We start from the raw sequence: 23,648 nt of genomic DNA, 5'->3' as shown, positions 1-23,648 counted from the left end.
CTGTTCGGGCTCCTTCAACCATGGTTCCCGTTCCGGCAAGGGATAGCGGTTCACCCACCTCTCCCCGCTCCCGATCAGTGCAGTTCTCATTACACAACGCGGGAACCTTACTCTCCACCATGACCTGCTTTCCTTAGCCCTGACCGCATGGATGATGAGAGGATGAACCTACCACAAGACGTGGAGCACACTCTTATGGCAGCCAGAAGACCTTCAACCAGAAAACGCTATGGGTTGAAAAGGAGAAGGTCCCGCTACCAGTGCACAGACACGCAGCGAGACCCCTACAACTGCCCCATACCGGACATCCTGCAGTACATACTGAGCTTATCTCAGGGGGACCTAAAACCCACTTCCATCAAGGTCCACCTAAGTGCAATCACGGCATACCACGCTGGCCTAGACAGCAAACCAGTGTCGAGGCATCCAGTAATCACAAAATTTCATGAAGGGACTGTCCAATCTGCACCCACTGGCCAGACCACCACCGCCCGGATGGGACCTCAACTTGGTGCCGCATCATCTCACCTCGACCCCTTCAAACCTTTGGGGGAGGCAGATCCCGTATTCCTGGCTGGGAAAACCCCTGACCATCGTGTCTACCGACACACTCCCTCATGAGAACAGGGTGGTACCCAGAACCCACCCCCGATTCTTGCCGAAGGTGGCTTCAGCGTGCCTCCCGGCACTCTACATCTCCCCACAGGGAGGCACACTGCCACCTCAGCAACACCTCCTGGACTGTGTGTGGGCCCTGACTATGCAGCAGATTAGACAAGCCTCAATTGTTCGTCTCCTACGACCAAAACAGACCAGGACTTCCGGCCACCAAACGCAGGTGCTCGCGCTGGATATAAGAGTGCATCCCCTTCACCTATAGAAAAGCGCAGCATCAACCGCAGGTGGGAGCCAAAGCCCACCAGCGCAGAACCATAGCCAACACAACGGCACTTCTGCACCACACACCAATAGGGGACATCTGCGATGCAGCCACTTGGTCCTCCATGCACACCTTCACCAAGCACTACTGCCTCGACATAGCATTCCACGCTCCAAATGCATTCGGCCGAGCAGTCTTGGAAGTGGCTCTTCCCTCCCGGGAGGGACAGCAACCACTAGCACAGCCTTGACAAACACTAATCAAGTAGGGGGTTATAAATATCGACAAACACTGTTCAAGTAGGGTGTTATAGATATTGATTAAGTAGGTCTTCCAGCACTCCTTCCTAGACTGAATGTGGAATAGGCAAGTATGAATTCTCACATGCAAGTACGATTTGTCACTGTTGACCAGTTGGTTTCTCACTGTTCATTGATTGTCATTGACCAATTTCACTGTTCTGTGAGTTAAGTAGGTCTTCCAGCAATCCTGTCTAGTCTGAATGTGGAATAGGCAAGTATGAATTCTCATATGCAAGTACGAATTGTCACTATTGACCAGTTATGAATTGTCACCGTTGACCAGTTGGTTTTCTCACTGTTCATTGATTGTCATTGACCAGTTTTCGCTGTTCTGTGAGTTAAGTAGGTCTTCCAGCACTCCTGTCTAGACTGAATGTGGAATAGGCAAGTATGAATTCTCACATGCAAGTACGAATGGTCACTGTTGACCAGTTGGTTTCTCACTGTTCATTGATTGTCATTGACCAGTTCATTGTTCTGTGAGTATTATTGCTCAGTTAACACAGCACTTTATCTAAAACCTTGTTTCCACAACTTTACCTGCTTTGCCTGATTACCTTGCCCGGCTCGGCCTCCACAGCCAGGCGAGGGATGCACAAAGCGCTAAGGCGCAGGTCCAGTCGGTACATCCCTCGGCTAGGGAGTCACCCATATGTGGCTGACTCATCCTGCTTGTCCTAGGAGAAAGTGTAGTTACTTACCTGTAACGTAGGTTCTCCGTGGACAGCAGGATAGTCAGCCACACAACCCACCCGCCTCCCCATATGGCCGACCCGGCCATAGCTAGGAACATCCTGGGGATTAGGGGGAAGCAGGGGGAAATGGGTAGGGCTCGGGCATGCCCAGTGGGGCCCGGGCACTGCACGTGCTCAGAGAAAAAAAATAAAATAATAAATCTCTCTGAGCTATTGGAGAGCTTATCCGCAAATTAGGAGGTGTTGGGACAACACCCCCATATGTGGCTGACTCATCCTGCTTGTTCTAGGAGAACTAATTAACCTCCGGGAAAAGCCTGAACGGGAATTCAGTAACCTGACTTTACATAGCCCTGAATAGGGGAACTTTTGGGTGGGGGCCAAAGGGTGGATGGTTCCACAGCCCCTACCCCATGAGCACAAGGGTAGTGGGGGCATTATACTTCAGGTGGGTCAGGTGGGAAAAGCTCCCTGAAGTATCCTCAGGCACAACGGCTGAAGCCTGAAAGAAAGCGTTTTTGTATGTTTTTGGTTTATTTGCCTGAAGGGCAGTTTGGACTCTCTCTAAAGGAGAAGCATTGCTTATACAGTGGTGCCTCGCATAACGGCCGCCTCGCACAGCGGACGCTGCGCACAACGAACTTTATGTCGTGATCCGTATAACGTACTTCGTTTCACACAACGAAGTCGCCCGAGCTGCATCCTTCCGGGGTTCCTGCGGGGTTGGATCGCAGCGGGGTTGGTCGAGGGTAGTCTCCTTCTCCTTACCTGCCCTGTCGCAGCACACAGCCGAACGGAAATCTTCCCGATGTCAGCGCTGACGTCGGAGGGAGGGCTTAAGCAAAGCCCTCCCTTCCTCCGACGTCAGCGCTGACATCAGGAAGACTTCCGGTCGGCTGTGTGCGGCTGCGGCAGGGCAGGTAGGAAGAAGGCAATGGCGAACGAAAGAGGGGGGAGGGGGAGGGGGCGGTCCGCCCCGAAGAATGTGCACAGCTGGTCAGGTCCCCCGATCGACCGACAACAGGCCCGGCCGACAAACCTCCCTGCCCTGTAGCCGCGAATCTAAATTACCTCTTACAGCAGCTTCAATAATCCAGCTGCTGTAAGAAGGTAATTTAGATTCGCGGCTACAGGACAGGGAGATTTGTCCGACCGGGCCTGTTCTGTTGTCGGTCGGGTGCAAAAGCGCCACAAAGGTGGAGGCAGGGAGGGAGGAAAGGTGGAGTGGAGAAGAAAAGACGCTTAAGGGGGGAGAAGGCCCCTGAAAGCACATGTTGGAGCAGGGGATGAGAGGGAGGGAGAGAAGGGGAAATATTGGACAAGGGCAGAAGGGATGCTAAATCATAGGGTGACAGGCAGAGAGAACAACAGGAAAAAGAGTGGAAGCAATCTTGAACCCTGAGGGTGAGGGCAGAGAGAGGTGGTGAGATGATTGATCATGGGGGAGAGGGACAAAAGGGAATAGAGATGGGATAGGAAGATAGTGGAAGTAAAAGGACAGGGAGATGTATGTTTTTAGATGTATCTAAATAAAAATAATAACAAAAAATTTATCTTTTTTATGTCATCTTAGCATATTTTATGCTGCAGAACGAATTATTTTTTTAAACATGTATTCCTATGGGAAAACGCGTTTCACATAACGAACGTTTCACATAACAAACTTGCTCCTGGAACCAATTAAGTTCGTTGTGTGAGGCACCACTGTATATTATTTGTTTCAAATATCCTCAGCCAAGGGGGGGCTGTTTAAAGACCCAGTGCCATGAACTGGGTAATAAAAGGAGAAACTGTGAATTCTCCAAAGTTAGCAGTGTGTGTTTTCTACTGGGATTATCCAGCGGGAGTCCTCCGGGGAGTGCTCAGACATGCGCCTGGGGCGGGAGCTGGGTTGCCAGCGCTAGGCTTATCCCTGGCCCCGCCACAATGGTCTATGCATGCTTACAGAGCTTTTGAATTTTTTTTTTTTTTTTACTTCGTGAGCCTGCATTAAACCCAGGGTTAAAACCACGGGCTCGCTCTGTGGGGAAGGGCAGGAGAGTTGGAGCAGAGAGCAGGGCAGTCGGAAAGGACCTGAGCGACCGGCGCTCAGCAGTCACTTATTTTTTGATCGGCCAGCCCAGTCGGTGTTCCTCATTTTTTTTAGCGAATCACTGCCTGCCTACATTTGCATGCCATTCCCTCTCATTTGCATGCGCGGATCGGATCGGGAGTAAGGTTAGTGAATCGGGTCGGGGTCGCTAAGTGATCGCAAAGTGGTTGGGACACGACTGGTGTCCTTAGTGAGTCTAGCCCTGTGTTAGCAATGTTCTGGTTCCGTTTATCTGCATTGTGAGAACTGAAGCAACAGAGATCATGGGAATGAAAGCCAAAGCAGTGAAGACTAGAACCCACAACCCATATGACAACTTACTCAAAGTTGACTGTCTGTTTCTTGAAGTCTTTGAAATATTTCCTCATGGCATACGCAATTGATGCCCTGAAATAGCTTAATTCATTCTCATCCCATGTAAACTGTAAAATTTACAATAAAAAGATATTATTTTGCTAGAAGATCGTAGCGCAAAATATGGAAATGCTTCATTGAGGAAAGGGAATTTTTAAAACAATACACACTAGCTTAGAGGGGGATGCCTGGAATGCCCTCCTGAAATGAGTAGTGGAGACTAACCCCCTGTTCTACGAAACCGCGCTCAGAGGGCCGCTCTGAATGGTCCGCACTGCTCCCGACGCTCATAGGAACTCAATGAGCGTCGGAAGCAGCGCAGGCCATTCAGCACTGCTCTCTGCGCTAAAAAACAGTATGTGATAAACACAGAGGGCTGGATTCTGTAAATGGCGCCTAAATCGGTGGCGGCTGCAAAAATGGCCGCTGGTCACGTGTAAATCACACTTAGGTGCCGCTAGCAGAATCACAGCTAACGATGCCCAGTGGCGCAGTAAGGGTGAGTGGAACCCGGGGCGGTGGTGCCCCTCCCCCATGTGTTCCCTGCCGCGTGTGGCATGCCCCTTCCCCGTACCTTTTTAACTTCCGCGCGGGCAGCCACCGACTCGCTGCCTGCGTCGGCTTCGGCGCTCTCTCCGACATCACTTCCTAGGCGTGGGTCACCGGAAGTGATGTCCGAGAGAGCGCCGAAGCCGACGGGGGCAGCACGTGGGTGGCTGCTCGCGCCGAAGTTAAAAAGGTACGGGGGAAGAGAAGGGGGGCACATGCGCGGAAGGGGGAGGAATGGAAGGGGGAGGGGGGTGTAGAGAGGAGGAGGGGATACCGGCACCCTGAGCAAGACAGCGCCCGGGGCGGACCGCCCCCACCTTACTACGTCACGGACGACGCCTAAATGCTAACGCATCCATAAAATATAATGGGCGTTTTAGCATGTAGCGCCGCTAAATCAGCTAGCGTGCCTTAGTATAAGACCCTCTAAGTTCTTTCGTGAATGGTGTCAGGTCAAAAGCGCGCCGGGACAAAGGTGGGCCCAGACAATTGAGCGCAGCGCGGAGGCGCGCGCAGCTCAAAATTACTGTTTTTAAGGCTCCGACGGGGAGGGCGTGGGGGGGGAACCCCCCCACTTTACTTAATACACATCGCACCGCGTTGTGGGGGCGTTGTGGGGGGTTTGGGGGGTTGTAACCCCCCACATTTTACTGAAAACTTCACTTTTTCCCTGTTTTTAGGGAAAAAGTTAAGTTTACAGTAAAATGTGGAGGGTTACAACCCCCCAAAACCTCCATAACGCCGGCGCGATGTCTATTAAGTAAAGTGGGGGGGTTCCCCAACAAAACCCCACGTCGGAGCCCCTAAAAACTGTAATTTTCTTCGACGCGCGCCTCCGTCTTGCGCTCAGTTGTCGGCGCGCGCCTTTGTCTTTCGCGCCGTTGTCTATGAACCTTCGTGAATAGCATTTAATGGTGCCTAAGTCCTGCTCCGCCCCTAACCACGCCCACTTAGATGTAAGGTATCTTTAGACATCCTGCTGTAGATGCGCTTCTGGCGCCTACCTTTTTTTTTTTAAATGAGGTTTTAATCAGTTTTAAATGATATCGTCAATTACTGCATCAATTAAAGCCAATTAAAACAATTCAGCTAGGTAGTGGTAGGGTGCCTAACTTACAGCGCCATTTATAGAATACGGCCCATTTTCAATAACGATTTACGCCTTCCTTATGAATCCCAGGCACTTACATGAGTTAAAGTTATTTCGTTATTCTGATTTAGTTCACACCTTTTTCAATGAGAACATGAATCCATTGTAACTTCTTGGGCAACTGACCCAACCTCTTGTAACGTAATCCGACCTTGAACTCAATAGGTAAAGGCGGAATAGAAAACCTGATTAACGTAACATAAGAACATAAGAATAGCCTTATTGGGTCAGACCAATGGTCCATCTAGCCCAGTAGCCAATCCTCATGGTGGCCAATCCAGGACATTAGTACCTGGCCAAAACCCAAAGAGTAGCAACATTCCAGCATCTCAAAGAATAGCAAGATTCCGGAACCCCAATGAGAGCAACATTCCAGAGCTGAGATTGTGATGTCATAATGCCTCAGTCCACAGTGCCTCAGAGCCAACCTCAGCAGTGATGTCACAATGGCTTAATTGTCCTATACTTGGCTCACGTAAGAACATAAGAATAGCCTTACTGGGTCAGAGCAATGGTCCATCTAGCCCAGTAGCCCGTCCTTACGGTGGCCAATCCAGGTCACTAGTACCTGGCAAAAACCAAAAGAGTAGCAAGAGTGGCATAGTGAGGGTGAGAGGTACCTGGAGCGGTGGTGCCCCTCCCCTGCCCTCTTCTCTGCACCCGCACCCCATCCGCTCCTTCCCTGCCGCACGCGTGCGCCCCTTCCGTTCCCCCGTACATATGAACATAAGAATTGCTGCTGCTGGGTCAGACCAGTGGTCCATTGTGCCCAGCAGTCTGCTCACGCGGCGGCCCTTAGGTCAAAGACCAGTGCCTTAACTGAGACTAGCCCTACCAGCGCACGTTCTTTTTCAAGATGCATACGACAAACCCTAATCTTAAAATCACCTTTTTTTTTTTTTTTTTTTTTTAAACAGTCCACCTTCTTCTTTATTATGCCCCCACCCCTTATGTGTCATCCCCTTCCCCTCTATATCCTTTTTTTCTTCTTTAATTATGTAACTTTTTCCCACCTCCCCATCTTTCCTCACTTTCTAGTTTGTCTGTAAATGTCATACTTGTTCACTCTATCTACTCTTTTTTATTTCTCTCTATTCTATATTAAATTATGTTTTTGTTTTTTTGTTTTAATTTTCTTTATTCATAATTGTAAACCGGTCAGATATTCATTTTATGATCGGGATATTAAAAACTAATAAACTTGGAAACTTGGAACTTGTCTAACTTCGTGTTGAATCCCTGGAGGGTGCTTTCCCCTATAACAGACTCGGGAAGAGCGTTCCAGTTTTCTACCACTCTCTGGGTGAAGAAGAACTTCCTTACGTTTGTACGGAATCTATCCCCTTTCAACTTTAGAGAGTGCCCTCTCGTTCTCCCTATCTTGGAGAGGGTGAACAACCTGTCCTTATCTACTAAGTCTACTCCCTTCAGTACCTTGAATGTTTCGATCATGTTCCCTCTCAATCTCCTTTGTTTAAGGAAGAAGAAGCCCAGTTTCTCAAATCTTTCGCTGTACGACAACTCCTCCAGCCCCTTAACCATCTTAGTCGCTCTTCTCTAGTCCCTTTCGAGTAGTACCATGTCCTTCTTCATGTACGGTGACCATTGCTGGACGCAGTACTCCAGGTGAGGGCGCACCATGGCCTGGTACAGCGGCATGATAACCTTCTCCGATCTGTTCATGATCCCCCTTCTTTATCATTCCTAGCATTCTGTTCGCCCTTTTCACTGCCGCCATGCATTGCGTGTACGGCTTCATCGACTTGTCGATCATAACTCCCAAGTCTCTTTCCTGGGAGCCAAGTATAGAATAATCAAGCCATTGTGACATCACTGATGAGTTTGACTCTTAAGCATTGGTGGAATGATGCTTTATGACATCAGAATCTCAGCTTTGGAATGTTGCTGTTCTTTGGGTTTCTGCCAGGTATTTGGGACCTGGGTTGGCCATTGTTGGAAACAGGATACTGGATTTGAGGACCTTCAGTCTATCCCAGTAAGGCAACTCATATGTTCTTAATTCTGTCCAAGTACTAACTCTGTTTTTCAGGTTCCTTGGACAGACTTCAAAAAAACACAAATGGTATGCTAAAGGCAGAAAGATGAAGGAGGCTTATTATAGAAAACAAGAATCAGGTGTTCACATTTCTATTATTTTTACATTTATTCTTATTGTCAATGCCTTTCACAAAAAAACAAAAGCACATTATATTTAGAAATATATTGCATCTGGATCTCACTCACCGCATTTTCTCCCAGTGCCGTTTTTAGACTAATTCGCACTTTGATCGAATCATTAAGATCTGAGCAAAAGAGTCAGAGTGTCAGACGAGGTCGAAAACATAATAACACTTACACAAACAAAGAACAGAGGCAAAAAAAAAATCTGAAAGTCCACAAGAGACCAATCAAAATGGACCACCAGATCAATGAAAACGTGCATGGGTGATGTACAATCAGCGCTGGTCAAAGGGGATCTCACACCTTAGGCCAGGGCTTCGTAATCTTTTTTGGGTTCCTTCACCCTTTAAGAACAATGCTACATACATCTAATATAATAAAATGATAGGCCGCGCATGCGCACTAAAAAAAACGTGTTCCCTGATCTGTCGCGAAAACACAATTGCACATGTGCGGCCCCGGCGGCGGCTTTCAAATATAAAAAAATTTACTAAGCTGCGGCGGCCTTCCTCACCCCCGGCTCCTCTCTCGAACTGGACCAGGATCGACAGAGAGGAGCTGCGGCGGCTTTCAACGACGAAGCTGCAGTCGGGGCCTCCCTCGCCACGCACAACCAGCTCCCTCTCCTGCAGCTCAGGCACCACAAGCGCGCAACCCGGTCCCCGCGTCTGCCTACCCTTCCCCCCAACACAGCGCATTTCCCCCCCCCAAACGAATCAATAAATGGAGCCGGACTGCCCTCCGCAACAGACCAGAGGAGTTCTTTGCCGCTCACCCCCTTCCCTTGCCGCTGACCCGAATACCTACCCGGCGATTCAAGAAGCCTGTGCAGCAGTCTTCACACGCTGCTTCAGGCCCTTCTATTGCCCTGATTTGCTCTGCCGCGTCTCTGATGATGTCATCAGAGACGCGGCAGAGCAAATAAGGGCAGTAGAAGGACCCGAAGCAGCGTGTGAAGACTGCTGCACAGGCTGCTTGAATCGCCGAGTTACAAGGGAAGGGAAGGGAAGGGGGGGGCCGCAAGGACTCTATCCGAATAAATAAAAAACTCTGGACAGGGGGAGCAGGAAGATGTGCAGATGGACAGGGGGGGAAATGAAGGGAGGCCTACTGCTGGACAGGGGGAGCAGGAAGAGGTGCTGATGGACAGGGGGGAGGTAAAACAAAGGGAGAAGGGCTGCTGCTGGATAAGGGGAGCAATGAAGAGGTGGTGGTGGACAGGGGGGAAAAATGAAGGGAGGCCTACTGCTGGACAGGGGGAGCAGGAAGAGATGCTGATGGACCGGGGGGGGGAATGAAGGGAGGCCTACTGCTGGACAGAGGGAGCAGGAAGAGGTGATGATGGACAGGGGGGAAAAAAGGAAGGGATGCCTATTGTTGGACAGGGGGAGCAGGAAGAGGTACTGATGGACAGGGGGGAGGTAAAACAAAGGGAGAAGGGCTGCTGCTGGATAAGGGGAGCAGTGAAGGGGTGGTGGTGGACACAGGGGAGGTAAAAAGAAGGGAGAATGGATAGGAAAAAGTGGCTAAGGAGACAGAGAGAGAAAGAAATAGACAGACACACACACATATATTCTAGCACCCGAGGGAGGAAAATGCTGCACAGGGAAGTAGGAAGGGGGGAAATGCTGATGCACAAGGAAATGGAGGGGGAGGGAATGCTGATATGGCTACTGTACAGGAAAGTGGACAAGGGGAGATAAATGCTGCATAGGGGGCAGAAAGAGAGACAAATAGAAAGAAAGACAAATAATAGGAGGGAGGGAGACAGAAAGAAAAGAAGAAAGACACAAGGGCAGGGAGTGAGACAGAAAGAAAGACAGACATACATATATTCTAGCACCCGTTAATGTAACGGGCTTAAAGACTAGTTATACATAAGTCACCTGGGCAAATTCCTTTGATAACTGTCCTAAAACCGGCCTTCACTCTATCTAGAAAGTTTCAAGAAATGATCTCAGATTTCAAGTCCCTTCTTCACATCAGATGTGACCTTTTCCTGCACTTCTCAAGGGATAAGAAACCCTACACTAGCTCCCCTCTTTTACAAAGATGTGCTAAACCCGCGCTAAATGCTAACGCGTGCATGGAAACACTGATCAAACAGAATCTTGACACAATCCTAGACGAAGAAAAACTTGCGTGATCCACACCAACACGGGTTCACCCGGGGCAGATCCTGCCAATCTAATCTGATTAGCTTTTTTGACTGGGTTACTAGACAACTGGACGCCGGAGAGTCACTGGACGTGGTATATTTGGACTTCAGTAAAGCATTTGATAGCGTCCCTCATCGAAGATTACTGAACAAGCTGAATTCGATAGGATTAGGAGACACTCTAACTACATGGGTTGGGGATTGGCTGAGCAGTAGACTTCAGAAGGTGGTGGTGAACGGTACCCCATCCGAAGCATCGGACGTGATCAGTGGAGTGCCGCAGGGCTCGGTCCTGGGCCCAATTCTATTCAACTTATTCATAAGAGATATGACGCAGGGACTTAGAGGAAGGGTATCACTGTTCGCCAACGACGCCAAACTTTGCAACATAGTAGGCAGAAGCTTGTTACCTGATGATATGACACACGACCTACTGTTGCTGGAACAATGGTCGACTACTTGGCAGCTAGGCTTCAATGCTAAAAAATGCAAGATAATGCACCTGGGTAAGAGAAACCCGCGTAGAACTTATGTACTAAATGGTGAGACCTTGGTTAGGACCACGGCGGAACGCGACCTAGGGGTGATCATTAGTGAGGTAAATGAACGAGCCTGAATAGCTCGAACAATAATCCGACCCCTGATGAAGCCCTTAGCTGGGTGAAACGGGGCCCGTTGGGTGATTATCTGAACTCCATACCGGCGAATACAGTTTAAAGCTAAGTGCCGGTGTTGATTTCTTAATGCATTTTCATCTTTTGTGCATTAAGTTTTACTTGCATAAAATGTTAAAATATTTAAAAAATTTTTCAACAAACAGTTAAAAAAACTCTAAAAGCTCTAAAAGCTCGATGAAAGATACCACTGTTCCTGCTCTAGTTGGCTTATAGACAATGACAAAGCTAACGCAGGCGTCTGAGAGCTTAAGAGACTAATATCTATTTTGATGACAAAAATTTTTCTAAGTCCTTTTGTTCATTTACCTTAACAGTTTGGGACTTTTTCCATTTAGTTTTTGATCATTAGTGAGGACATGAAGGTTGCCAATCAAGTGGAGAAGGCTTCCTCCAGGGCAAGAAAAACGATGGGGTGTATCCGCAGAGGTTTCGTCAGCAGGAGACCTGAAGTTATGATGCCGTTGTACAAAGCCATGGTGAGGCCTCACTTGGAGTACTGTGTTCAGTTTTGGAGACCACACTACCGAAAGGACGTGCTGAGGATCGAGTCGGTTCAGCGAACGGCCACCAGGATGGTCTTGGGGCTCAAGGATCTCACGTATGAAGAAAGATTTAAAAAATTGCGGCTGTACTCACTTGAGGAAAGAAGAGAACGGGGAGATATGATTGAAACATATAAGTACATCATGGGACACATCGAGTCAGAAGATGATATCTTCTGGCTCATGGGACCCTCGACCACCAGAGGGCATCCGCTGAAAATCAGGGGAGGGAAGTTTCATGGCGACTCCAGGAAGTACTTCTTCACCGAAAGAGTAGTGGATCATTGGAACAGACTCCCACTCCAGGTGATAAAGGCCAGCAGCGTGACGGATTTTAAGAGAAAATGGGATACTCACGTGGGATCTTTAAAGGAGTAAATTCAGGGGAGGGGATACTTGGAATGGGCAGACTTGGTGGGCTATAGCCCTTTTCTGCTGCTTTTTTCTATGTTTCTATGTTATCGGTTAGCGCAGGCGTTGATTTAGCGTGCACTAAATCCGCGCTAAAACGCTTAGCGTGCCTTTGTAAAAGAGGGCCTAGGTGCACCCTCCCACCGAAGGGCTGCTCAAGACTCTCCTTCTCCATGTCCAGCATCTCCCATTCCCTATCTCCAGCACTCTCTCTCCCTTTCCTCCCTAAGGTGCCCAGCATCTCTCTTCCTTCCTCTTTTCCTCCCCATAAGGGGTCAGGAGCTTCCCTTCCAGCTAGCCCTGATCAAGCGATCTAACTGGGCAGCAGCCGGCTAAATCACTTGGAGGTTCATAGACAACGGCGCGAAAGACAAAAGCGCGCGCCTACAATTGAGCGCAGCGCGCACCGCCGCACCGCTCTAAATTACAGTTTTTAGGGGCTCCGACGGGGGGTTTTGTTGGGGAACCCCCCCCAGTATACTTAATAGACATCGCGCCGGCGTTATGGGGGGTTTGGGGGGTTGTAACCCTCCACATTTTACTGTAAACTGAACTTTTTCCCTAAAAACAGGGAAAAAGTGAAGTTTTCAGTAAAATGCGGGGGGTTACAACCCCCCACACCCCCTACAACGCCTCCACAACGCGGCACAATGTCTATTAAGTAAAGTGGGGGGGTTCCCCCCCCCACACACCCCCATCGGAGCGCTAAAAACAGTAATTTAGAGCGGCGCGACGGCGCACGCTGCGCTTAATTGTCTGGGCGCGCCTTTGTCCCAGCGCGCTTTTGACCTGACACCTCGCTTTGAATATCAGCTCCTAAGGCTGTAGAATTAGGGGGCTAGAACGCCCATGAAAAGAAAGGGACTGCTGATCCACAAGATCCAGGATACTACCCCCCCCCCCCACAAAAAAAAAAAACCCCAGTAGATCAGAATAAAGGTCCGATCTCTCTCCTCACTTATCTCCCCCTACGCTCCCCTTCCCTTGAACTCTATTCAGCGGGTAAGTCCCTCTTATCTGTACCTTTCTTTTCCACTGCCAACTCCAGACTCCGTCCCTTCTTTCTTGCTGCGCCAAATGCCTGGAACAGACTGCCTGAGTCAATATGTCAAGCTCCATCTCTAGCAGTAATCAAATCCAAGCTAAAAATCCACTTTTTTGAGGCAGCTTTCAACTCCTAACTCCCACTCACTGTAAGATATCTATATCCATCATATCATTATGTCTGTAAGAAGCTCCTCAGCCCCTATCTGTCCCATTTGTTCTGTCTGTCTGCCTGTCCTAATAAGATTGCAAGCTCTTGTGAGTAGGGACCGTCATTCCAAGCAGGCAAATGGAATAAATGTCTAACCACCCTCATTTCAAATGCATCCTCTTACCAAACCTTCAGGAAATCAATTAAAACCTATCTCTTTGATAAATTTCTCTGACTCCCTTCCTGCCTTGTTGTATTTCTGATAGGCCTCTGGATATACCTGACTACTCTTGACTTGCTAATGTAATTTGAAAGTCTTTTCTGTAACATCGCTGCCTGTGTACAGTCTCTTCCACTGTAAACCTCTCTGAACTGCTGTGGTATTGCGGTATACAAAAAAATAAAATAAATAAATATTACATGTTGAATGTACAGCGTTGTGTACACCTTTCAGTGCTATAGAAATGATAAATAGAAGTACAGCAAAACCTTGGTTTGCGAGCATAATTTGTTCCAAAACCAAGCTTGTCATCCAAAACACTCGTATATCAAAGCGAATTTCCCATAAGAAATAATGGAAACTCAGACGATTCGTTCCACAACCACAAAACTTTAATACAAAATATTGTACGTACTTGTATTGCAAGACCTCACTCGTTTAGAACAGTCACTACACACCCGCAGTATCAGAGAGAGAAGAACCATCGGCTCAGTTGTGATGATGTGAGGAGTGAATGCTGCATGTACTCATATTGCAAGACTTTGCTTGCTTATCAAGTTAAAGTGTAATCAAGTGTTTTGCTTATCTTGCCATACACTTGCAAACCAAGTTCCATGCAATCCAAGGTTTTACTGTAGTAGCAAAACTCTAATGCAAATTTTATTCACCACATAAAATCGTAAATGCATAAATAATAAAAAGCCAAAAAAGGCCACGGTTCGCCCTTATAAGGGCTGCTTCAAGGGCTGTGAAAACCCCCCCCAAAAGTTATTCAACAGGTATCACCTACTGGCTTCTCTCCATTCCCTTGCAAATGGCAACTGTGACTAGAACACTACATATCTTAGGCAGTGGCATGCGGTCAGGGGATTCAGGGGATTCAATGAATCCAGGGCTCTATAGCCCTGCTGTTTTATTTTTTTGTTTGTTTACTTTTTGCTTGATGCAGTATGATTGGTTGCGTAGGCAGCCTGCTCAACCAGTCAAGTTTCAAGTTTATTAAAATTTTATTGATCGCTTTACATAAAATTCTAAGCGAAGTACAATTAAAATAGGGGGAATACAAGTAATCGTATAAAAGATGACGAGAGAGAAAGATTCCAATTGACGGACTGGAACGATAGGAAAAAGGGAGAACTACAATTTGTATAGGAATGAAACATAAAAGGGCAGAACGACAGGAGAGGGAAGAAAGCCTAAAGAGAAAAGAGAGAGAGAAAGAGAAAAAAGTATCAAACAAAAAAACCCAACAGGGCTCTTGGGCTGGGGATTCTCCGAAGTCCCCTGAAGGCCCTGACAGTACTGATCTGAATTTGATTGGCTGAGCAGCATCTGCCAGTTGCATGCTCAACCAATAAAATTTAGAGCAGTACCTTCAGGGCCTTTAAGGGGGTGCGGTGAATCACCTGAAGGCCCTGACTGCATGCCACTGATCTTAGGAACCCTTTTACCAAAAGTGGTGTAAAGTTGCCTTAGCACACCCTTACGTAGATCTTTCCCAAACCACATTTCCTATTCTTTTGTATTAATGACCACACGCTAATTTTTTAACTTTCACTTTTTGTGAAGCTTTGTACGCTGCTATTCAAATGCTTGCACGTTCACGGGACTTTGGCGTCATTATCTCCAGTGTCCCCTGAGGAAGGCGTTTCCATGTGCCGAAACAGGGATCCTTGTTGGGACTATAACTTGGTCAATAAAGATTGTATTACTGGTTGAAAAGACGCCGTTCTTGCCTTGAAGGCGAGGTGTTCTTCTGGTTGTTTATACATGCTAATTTTGCCATTAGCGCGTGGCCATTAAAACAGAGGAGTGCACGAGCCCCTACTGCCACCAATTATCTCATGTGTTAAGCAGACACTACTACGTGAGCAGATGACAGTGAAGCTGTGCAAACCAATTAGACCCAGATTCTATCAATAACACTTGACATTAGGCGAATAGATCAGCACGCGTAGCCCATCTAGGCAACTGATGTAATGATTCAATTAGGCTTAATCGGTACTGTTAATTGAAAAGGGCCATGAAGAAGTAGTTAAAAATTAATTCACTGATAGGCGCCTACCACTTTGAGGTAGGCGCCTACCACTTTGAGGTAGGCGTCTACCACTTTGAGGTAGGCGTCTACTCCGAGGCACCTACCATAAAGTAGGCGTGGTTAGGAGGGTTGGTTCTGGGCGGGGCTTTTGGCATGGTTTCACTTTGGTGCACTCATTTAGGCCAAGAAGACTCTGGTATAACTGGATTGCGCCTAAGGTTCTACATTCTTTAGTTATATCACAGCTCGACTACTGTAATTCATTATATTCTGGAATTACTCAAAAAGAAATCAGAAGACTTCAGATTATCGAAAACCCCGCAGTCGGACTAATATAGAAAGCCAAAATGTTCGACCGTGTTACAACTTTATTAATAAAATCTCACCAGTTACCGATCCAACATAGAATTACCTTTAAAATCGTACTACCTACTCACATTCAAAATAAAAACCTCACACGAGCCAAGATTTATTGATAGATTACTCATCCCCTACTGCTCTCCAAGAACACTTCGCTCCAGCAATCAATTTCTCTTGCACGTTCCCTCAGTAAGACATATTTTTTTACGACACCACTAGGAAGCGAATATTCTCAGTCACAGCCCCTGCGCTTTGGAACACACTCCCAATCTACCTGAGGAAAGAAACTAATTTTGATAAAGTGAAAGGAAACTTAAAAACCTTCCTATTTTGGGATGCCTACAACCTATGACTCCCTCGCCTCTAATGACTCTCAGAGCATAACAACCCCTCCCTAATGTACCCTCCTTCCATGTATCGTTTCTATTTACAAATGTAGTTCCACCCACCTTTCCACTGGTTCTTGTACATCATGTCATGTCGTATGTCTTTATTTTTATCCGTAGAACCAAGACTTCTCAGAGTAAATATCCAAAGGAAAAGTAAGAGGAAATTCAGATACAATAAAGTAAATGCATTTATACATACACTCAGATATGTGTAATCCGACCAAGAGCCGTGGCTCCTATAGCCGAACCCACCGTCCCATCACTGTGTAATAATAATAATAATAATAATAACTTTATTCTTATATACCGCCAGCAATCTTGCGACTTCTAGGCGGTTTACATTAAATAGAAACTGTAAATACAATAAATAATAGCTGTAGATACAATGAATAGAGCTGTACATACAACGAATTGAAGAGAATAACAGTGTGCATCTGATAATGTCATCATTAATAATAGTACCAACAGTTTGTGTGTAGGGTTAGGGTTAACATTTTACAAGTTCTGGTATATGATGATGTTACAAGGGGGGTTGATGGCCTGGTTCGTTGTCTAGGTATTTCAGGAACAGGTAAGTTTTTAGGTGTTTCCTAAATTCTCCATAATTGTTCGTGTGTGCAATTAGTTTTTCTAGGTCTTTACCCCATGTTGCTGCTTGATACGATAGCAGTTGTTGATGATATCTTTTATATTTGCATCCTCTGGCCGGTGGGGAGACAAATTTCAGGTGTGTTTTTCTTTCGTGTCTGTTGGTTGGGAATGAGAAGAGGTCTGTGATGTATTTAGGGGTTAGCCCATTTAGTACTTTGAAGCAGAGACATCCTAGTTTGAACTTCGTGCGTGCCTCCATCGGCAGCCAGTGTAGGAGTCTGTAGGAAGGGGTTATGTGGTCAGATTTTTTTAGCCCGAAAATCATCCTGACTGCTGCATTTTGTATCAGTTGTAGTCTTTTCTTTTGCTTCTGGGGGATTGTCAGATGGGTGATGTTACAATAATCCAGATGGCTCAGTATTAGGGATTGTACTAGAATTCTGAAAGCTGAAGTGTGGAAGTACGCCTTGATGGACCTAAGTTTCCAGAGAGTGAAAAACCCTCTTTTGATTAGGGAGTTTATATGGTCTTTCATGGTTAGACTTTGGTCTAGTATTACTCCTAGGACCTTCATCGTTGATTGAATGGGGTAGTCAAGATTGTTAATGTGTAGAGATTTTGTCATGTTATGCGTTTGTGGCGAGGCTATAAAGAATTTAGTTTTATCCGAATTGAGCTTCAATTTGTAATCTGTGGTCCATTGTTCCATCATGTTTAGCGCTTCTGTTGCTTTGGGGGTGATTTCGGAGGGAGACGCAATGAATGGGATGATGATTGTGAAGTCATCTGCGTAACTGAATACTTTGATACCTCGTTGGGACAGCTGCGTACCTAGTGAAGCTATATAGACATTGAAGAGTAGTGGGGATAGTGGGGACCCCTGTGGTACGCCTGATGGGTTTCTCCATGTTTTAGAGAGATTGCAGTTGAAGCGAACTTGATAGGTGCGAGTCGTGAGGAATTCTCGGAACCAGTTCAGCACCTCGCCTCCAATGCCAATTGCGTCTAAGCATTGTAGTAACTTTTCGTGGTCTACCAAGTCGAAGGCCGAGCTCATGTCGAATTGCATGATTAAGGCTTTATGACCTTTGCTGAATAAGTTACGTAGGAATTCTAGAATCGCTGCAATCACTGTCTCAGTACTAAACAACGGTCTGAAACCAGACTGGGTTTCGTGTAATAGTGAGAACTGATTCAGGTAATCCATCAATTGGGTTTGTACCAGGCCTTCCATTATTTTTACGAAAAATGGGATGGATGCTACAGGTCTATAATTGGTTGCTGATGTTAGGGTTAGTTTATGATTTTTTGGAATTGGGGTGATTATTATGTGACCATTTTTTGATAGGAATTTTCCGTTTTTAAAATTATTGGACATATGAGTCCATAGTGTTATTTTAAAGTCTAATGGGGCTGCTTTCATTATGTTGGGGGGGCAGGGGTCTAGGATGCAATTTGATTTGGTATACTTGTTGTAGAGCTTTATGAAGTTGCTCCATTTTAGGTCCTGAAAGGAGTTCCAGAACATGTCCGCTGGTATTTCATTTCCATGTGTGTTGGCTGTTTGCTGTTCGTCTGAGTTGTTTGTTGGGCAGTTGTTCCTTAAATTCACAATTTTTGAGTCGAAGTGTAGTGCCAGGTCATCTGCTGATGGAAGTTTTGCGTCGTGCGTGGATTGACTGTGGCGTGTGGTATCAAATAGATTATTTGCTAGATTGAACAGTTCATGAGTGTTGACTCCTTTTGAACTTGTGTTGGATATATATATTTTGGATGAGTAGAATGTTTTCCTTTTTACTTTTATCAGTTGTTTGTATTTCTTTATGTTTGTTCTCCAGTTGTTCCTATCAGATATTTCACCTGATTTGTTCCAGATCCTCTCTAGACGTCGTGTTGTTTGTTTCATTTTTAATAGCTCGGAGTCAAACCAGTTATTGTATTTATTTGAGCGGTACGTTCTATTTTGTTTAGGAGCTATTTTATCTAAGATGGTTATGCTTATTTTTGACCACTGTTCCCAGAATTCGTCCTCCTCATTAGACTCATCTCGCGCTTCATAGTTGGTCCAGTATTCCTCTGGGTTAATGTGGCCCCTTGTGAGATGTTCTTTTTTTTTTGTCTTTGGGTGAGTTTTTTCTTTTGGTTGGTTCCAGATTAAATTAAAGTAGTAGGTGAAATGATCGGACCAGATATCATGGTTCCAGATTCCGTTCGATAATGAAATAGTGGGATTTAGGGTTTCTTTTGAGGACATAGCTACCAAATCTAGCTGGTGGCCTTTTTCGTGTGTTTTAGTGGATGCAGGGAGAATGAAGTTGAGTGAGGATAGGAAATTTTTAAAATCTTTTGTGTCAGGGTTGTCCTCGTTATCTAGGTGAAGGTTTACGTCTCCTGCTATTATATTGTAAGATGGAGTGATTGAGTTATCTAGGATGAATTCGTATAGGTCTTCTCTGGCCTTTGACCAGCATTTTGGCGGGACATAAAATAGGATACATGAGAGGTGCTCTACTAGGTCCTTACTGCTAATTTTGCATGCTAGTATTTCTAATTGGTTGGTTATCTTGGAGTCAACTGATTCGAGTTCGAGATCTTTCTTGAGGATGACTGCTAGTCCTCCCCCTCTACGGTCGTCGCGGTTTAGCATGTGAATTTTGTAGTTATCTGGTATTAGGTCATTTAGTATTGGATCTTCTTCTGATGATAACCATGTTTCTGTTAGAAAGAAGCAAGCTATTTTCTTGCAGATGATCCAGTCTTTGATTAGGAAAGCTTTGTTCCTCACTGATCTAGTGTTGAGGTAGGCGCAGGGAATGGAGGTAGTAGTGATGGGTATGGTAGTTGTATTAAATTTGATGGGTTTTATCTCTCTTGGCCTTTTTTTGAGGGTTCGGTGAGGTCTATTATTACTTGTGATTATTTTAATATGATTTACTCTTTCTTCCTGTTGGTTGATTAAGAGCTTAATGGGTGTGTCAGGATCGTGAACGGAGTGCAGCTTTGGATAGAGTGATATAACGTTTTTAACATTGTTGCATAGCAAGTATATTAGTAGGATTGATAGGAGTTTCATGTTTGCTGGTTTTTTTAAATCCCTCTATGATAGACTTATGTTGGTTTTCTGTCCACTCTGATTTTCTATCGTTATCAATACTACACTTGCAAAGGATTACAAGTATGTTATTGTAGGACTGTGGAGGAGGAGGGATGAGCGGGGAGCTCACGCTCCTTACCTTATGTTGGAGGTCGGTAGGAGGCGTAGGTGTTCCAAGTTCCAGGTCGTAAGTGCTCCCCTCAAGTGCTCCACGAAGGCGCCTTCGTCGGCACGCGTTGGCGCAGGGTCTTTTTAAATTAAGATGTCCTCCGGCTGGATCGGGGGGGCGGAGCAGGGCTCCCACACCGGCCCGATCTGGCTGGCTTGAGTTGTGTCGGCGTGCAGGGTCTTTTTAAATTAAGATGTCCTCCGGCTGGATCGGGGGGGCGGAGCAGGGCTCCCACGCCGGCCCGATCTGGCTGGCTTGAGTTGTGTCGGCGTGCAGGGTCTTTTTAAATTAAGATGTCCTCCGGCTGGATCGGGGGGGCGGAGCAGGGCTCCCACGCCGGCCCGATCTGGCTGGCTTGAGTTGTGTCGGCGTGCAGGGTCTTTTTAAATTAAGATGTCCTCCGGCTGGATCGGGGGGGCGGAGCAGGGCTCCCACGCCGGCCCGATTTGTATGACTATAATGCTAAAAATATTAGGGTGTTTCTTAAATAATAAAAATATTTTTCAGTGGCAATAAAAGGAAAAACGATTCCTACTTAACTTAAAGGGGTGTTAGTAGGTCCCGACACCTAGCAACTATTTCTTTGGCATTTGAAACTACCAACAGCTCTTTTGGGTTCCTTGAAAAAGACCCTCGAAACATGTCGGGACCTACTAACACCCCTTTAAGTTAAGTAGGAATCGTTTTTCCTTTTATTGCCACTGAAAAATACACAGTGATGGGACGGTGGGTTCGGCTATAGGAGCCACGGCTCTTGGCCGGATTACACATTTCCTCTTACTTTTCCTTTGGATATTTATTCTGAGAAGTCTTGGTTCTAGTGTTATATCGTCATTGAGTTTCACCTCTCAGCCCTGCATTCTTTCAGAGCATTTTCCTCACCACCTACTATTTTTATTTTTATCCCCCCAAATTTTTATACTTTTTTACTGTAACCTTGTACACCGCTTAGACAGCTATTGTAAGCAAATATATCAAATTTTAATAAACTTGGTCATTAGGCAAGATTCAATAAAAGGCGCCTAGCGGATGAATGATAATTGCATTCCTCAGCGCCTTGTTTACAGAATCCAGGCCTTAGTGCAGAACACGCCCACTCTCCATCCCAGACACGCCCCCCCCCCCGCACCAAGAAATACATTTCATGTTTTAGTGCAGGGTTGGAAGGGGAGACGGGGAGAGGGGAGACCTCCCCAGGTTCCATATTTGCAGGGGATGGCAGCGCTGATGCACCTCCTCTTCTCCAACCCCCCTACACGCCTCTTTGAATGTTCACCGATGCAAGCGGCATTTCCCACTTGCTGCTCGCACTGGCGTCAGCTCCCTTCTGACATCACCTCCTGGTCGCGGGACCAGGACGTGACATCAGAAGGGAGCCAACACCAGCACGAGCAGTGGGCGGAAGATGCTGCTCATGCTAGCTAACATTTCATGAGGTATGTGGGGGATCAGGGGACACCCCCAAACTATGAGGGAAGAGTGGGGCCAGGGCGCCCAAGCAGCAGGGAAGAGTGGAGGGCAGGAATGCCCAAGTGGTGGGGAAGAGTGGGGGGGCGCATAAGGTGGCGATGCCAGGCGCCAATCTCCCTCGCTACCCCTCTGCACGAGATGCCTCAGCGTGCCCTGCAGCTTTGTGAAAAGGCACCTTAATCAGGTCCGAGTATAGCAGCCTTTCTTTTTGGAAAAGAATCAGCCATGAGGGAATGTTCTTGTTGGGCCATTTGGCCTTTATCTGCCGTCATGTTTCTATGTTACTAAAGTTCTATGACATCACAATGCAGGTGTAAAGAGCTTTAGCCAATAGGAAGAGGAGATGCAAATGTTAAGAGCCTTAGCCAATAGGGAGAGGAGGAGGTAGTGGATGCTGTGGATGGGCCATTTGGCCTTTATCTGCCATCATGTTTCTATGTTTCTATAACCACACAGCTCTATGACCTCACAATGCAGGTGTAAAGAGCCTTAGCCAATAGGAAGAGGAGATGCAAATGTTAAGAGCCTTAGCCAATAGGGAGAGGAGGAGATAGTGGATGTTGCAGATGGGCAGACGGGATGGACCATTTGGCCTTTATCTGTCGTCATGTTTCTATACGCCCAATATAATACAACTGGGTAATTGAATAAATTGAATATTGTTCCAAAGGAAATGTAGCACAAACAGCAAAAAAGGAACAATAATAGTTATTAATACAGTTTCAAAAATGGCGTTTAGAATCCAAAAGTAGAGTAAAATAACTCAGCATAGGGAAAAAACACTTTTATAAACTTTCATAGAATCAATCATTGCACCATCTTGTTAGAATAAATGATTTTTAAATAACTTCATAGATTCATAAGTAATTCTTAAATCTCCATAATGTGAAAATAAAGTCCAAAGTCCAAAGTTTTGTGAAAAGCTAATATAAGTAAACAGACTTAGTTTCAATGTCTCTTCGGGGTCATTGAAACTAAGTCTGTTTACTTATATTAGCTTTTCACAAAACTTTGGACTTTGGACTTTATTTTCACATTATGGAGATTTAAGAATTACTTATGAATCTATGAAGTTATTTAAAAATCATTTATTCTAACAAGATGGTGCAATGATTGATTCTATGAAAGTTTATAAAAGGGTTTTTTCCCTATGCTGAGTTATTTTACTCTACTTTTGGATTCTAAACGCCATTTTTGAAACTGTATTAATAACTCTTATTGTTCCTTTTTCGCTGTTTGTGTGTCATGTTTCTATAACCACACAGCTCTATGACCTCACAATGCAGGTGTAAAGAGCCTTAGCCAATAGGAAGAGGAAATGCAAATGTTAAGAGCCTTAGCCAATAAGGAGAGGAGGAGATAGTGGATGTTGCAGATGGGCAGACGGGATGGACCATTTGGCCTTTATCTGTCGTCATGTTTCTATACGCCCAATATAATACAACTGGGTAATTGAATAAATTGAATATTGTTCCAAAGGAAATGTAGCACAAACAGCAAAAAAGGAACAATAATAGTTATTAATACAGTTTCAAAAATGGCGTTTAGAATCCAAAAGTAGAGTAAAATAACTCAGCATAGGGAAAAAACCCTTTTATAAACTTTCATAGAATCAATCATTGCACCATCTTGTTAGAATAAATGATTTTTAAATAACTTCATAGATTCATAAGTAATTCTTAAATCTCCATAATGTGAAAATAAAGTCCAAAGTCCAAAGTTTTGTGAAAAGCTCATATAAGTAAACAGACTTAGTTTCAATGTCTCTGCAGCGGTGACCCAGCGGGGTCTAAAGTCTGTTTACTTATATGAGCTTTTCACAAAACTTTGGACTTTGGACTTTATTTTCACATTATGGAGATTTAAGAATTACTTATGAATCTATGAAGTTATTTAAAAATCATTTATTCTAACAAGATGGTGCAATGATTGATTCTATGAAAGTTTATAAAAGGGTTTTTTCCCTATGCTGAGTTATTTTACTCTACTTTTGGATTCTAAACGCCATTTTTGAAACTGTATTAATAACTATTATTGTTCCTTTTTCGCTGTTTGTGTGTCATGTTTCTATAACCACACAGCTCTATGACCTCACAATGCAGGTGTAAAGAGCCTTAGCCAATAGGAAGAG

At 45.6% G+C, this 23,648-nt stretch overlaps 1 protein-coding gene across 2 annotated transcripts in view; it reads right to left on the bottom strand.

Moving 5' to 3' along the window:
* ACE2 (angiotensin I converting enzyme 2) overlaps positions 1 to 23,648 on the bottom strand; it is a 91,214-nt gene that overhangs the window by 16,590 nt on the left and 50,976 nt on the right. For both annotated transcript variants that reach the window (XM_033950222.1, XM_033950223.1), the window contains exons 14-15: positions 8,267 to 8,325; positions 4,291 to 4,391 (exon numbers count right to left, since the gene is read on the bottom strand). In XM_033950222.1, coding sequence (XP_033806113.1) covers positions 4,291 to 4,391; positions 8,267 to 8,325 — 160 coding nt within the window. The remainder of the gene's footprint in view (positions 1 to 4,290; positions 4,392 to 8,266; positions 8,326 to 23,648) is intronic.

Source organism: Geotrypetes seraphini, chromosome 6 (genome assembly GCF_902459505.1).
Source record: "Geotrypetes seraphini chromosome 6, aGeoSer1.1, whole genome shotgun sequence".
In the NCBI taxonomy this organism is placed as follows: Eukaryota; Metazoa; Chordata; class Amphibia; order Gymnophiona; family Dermophiidae; genus Geotrypetes; species Geotrypetes seraphini.
Note: the sequence above shows the minus strand (reverse complement) of the source record. Positions and strands in the feature narration are given on the sequence as shown.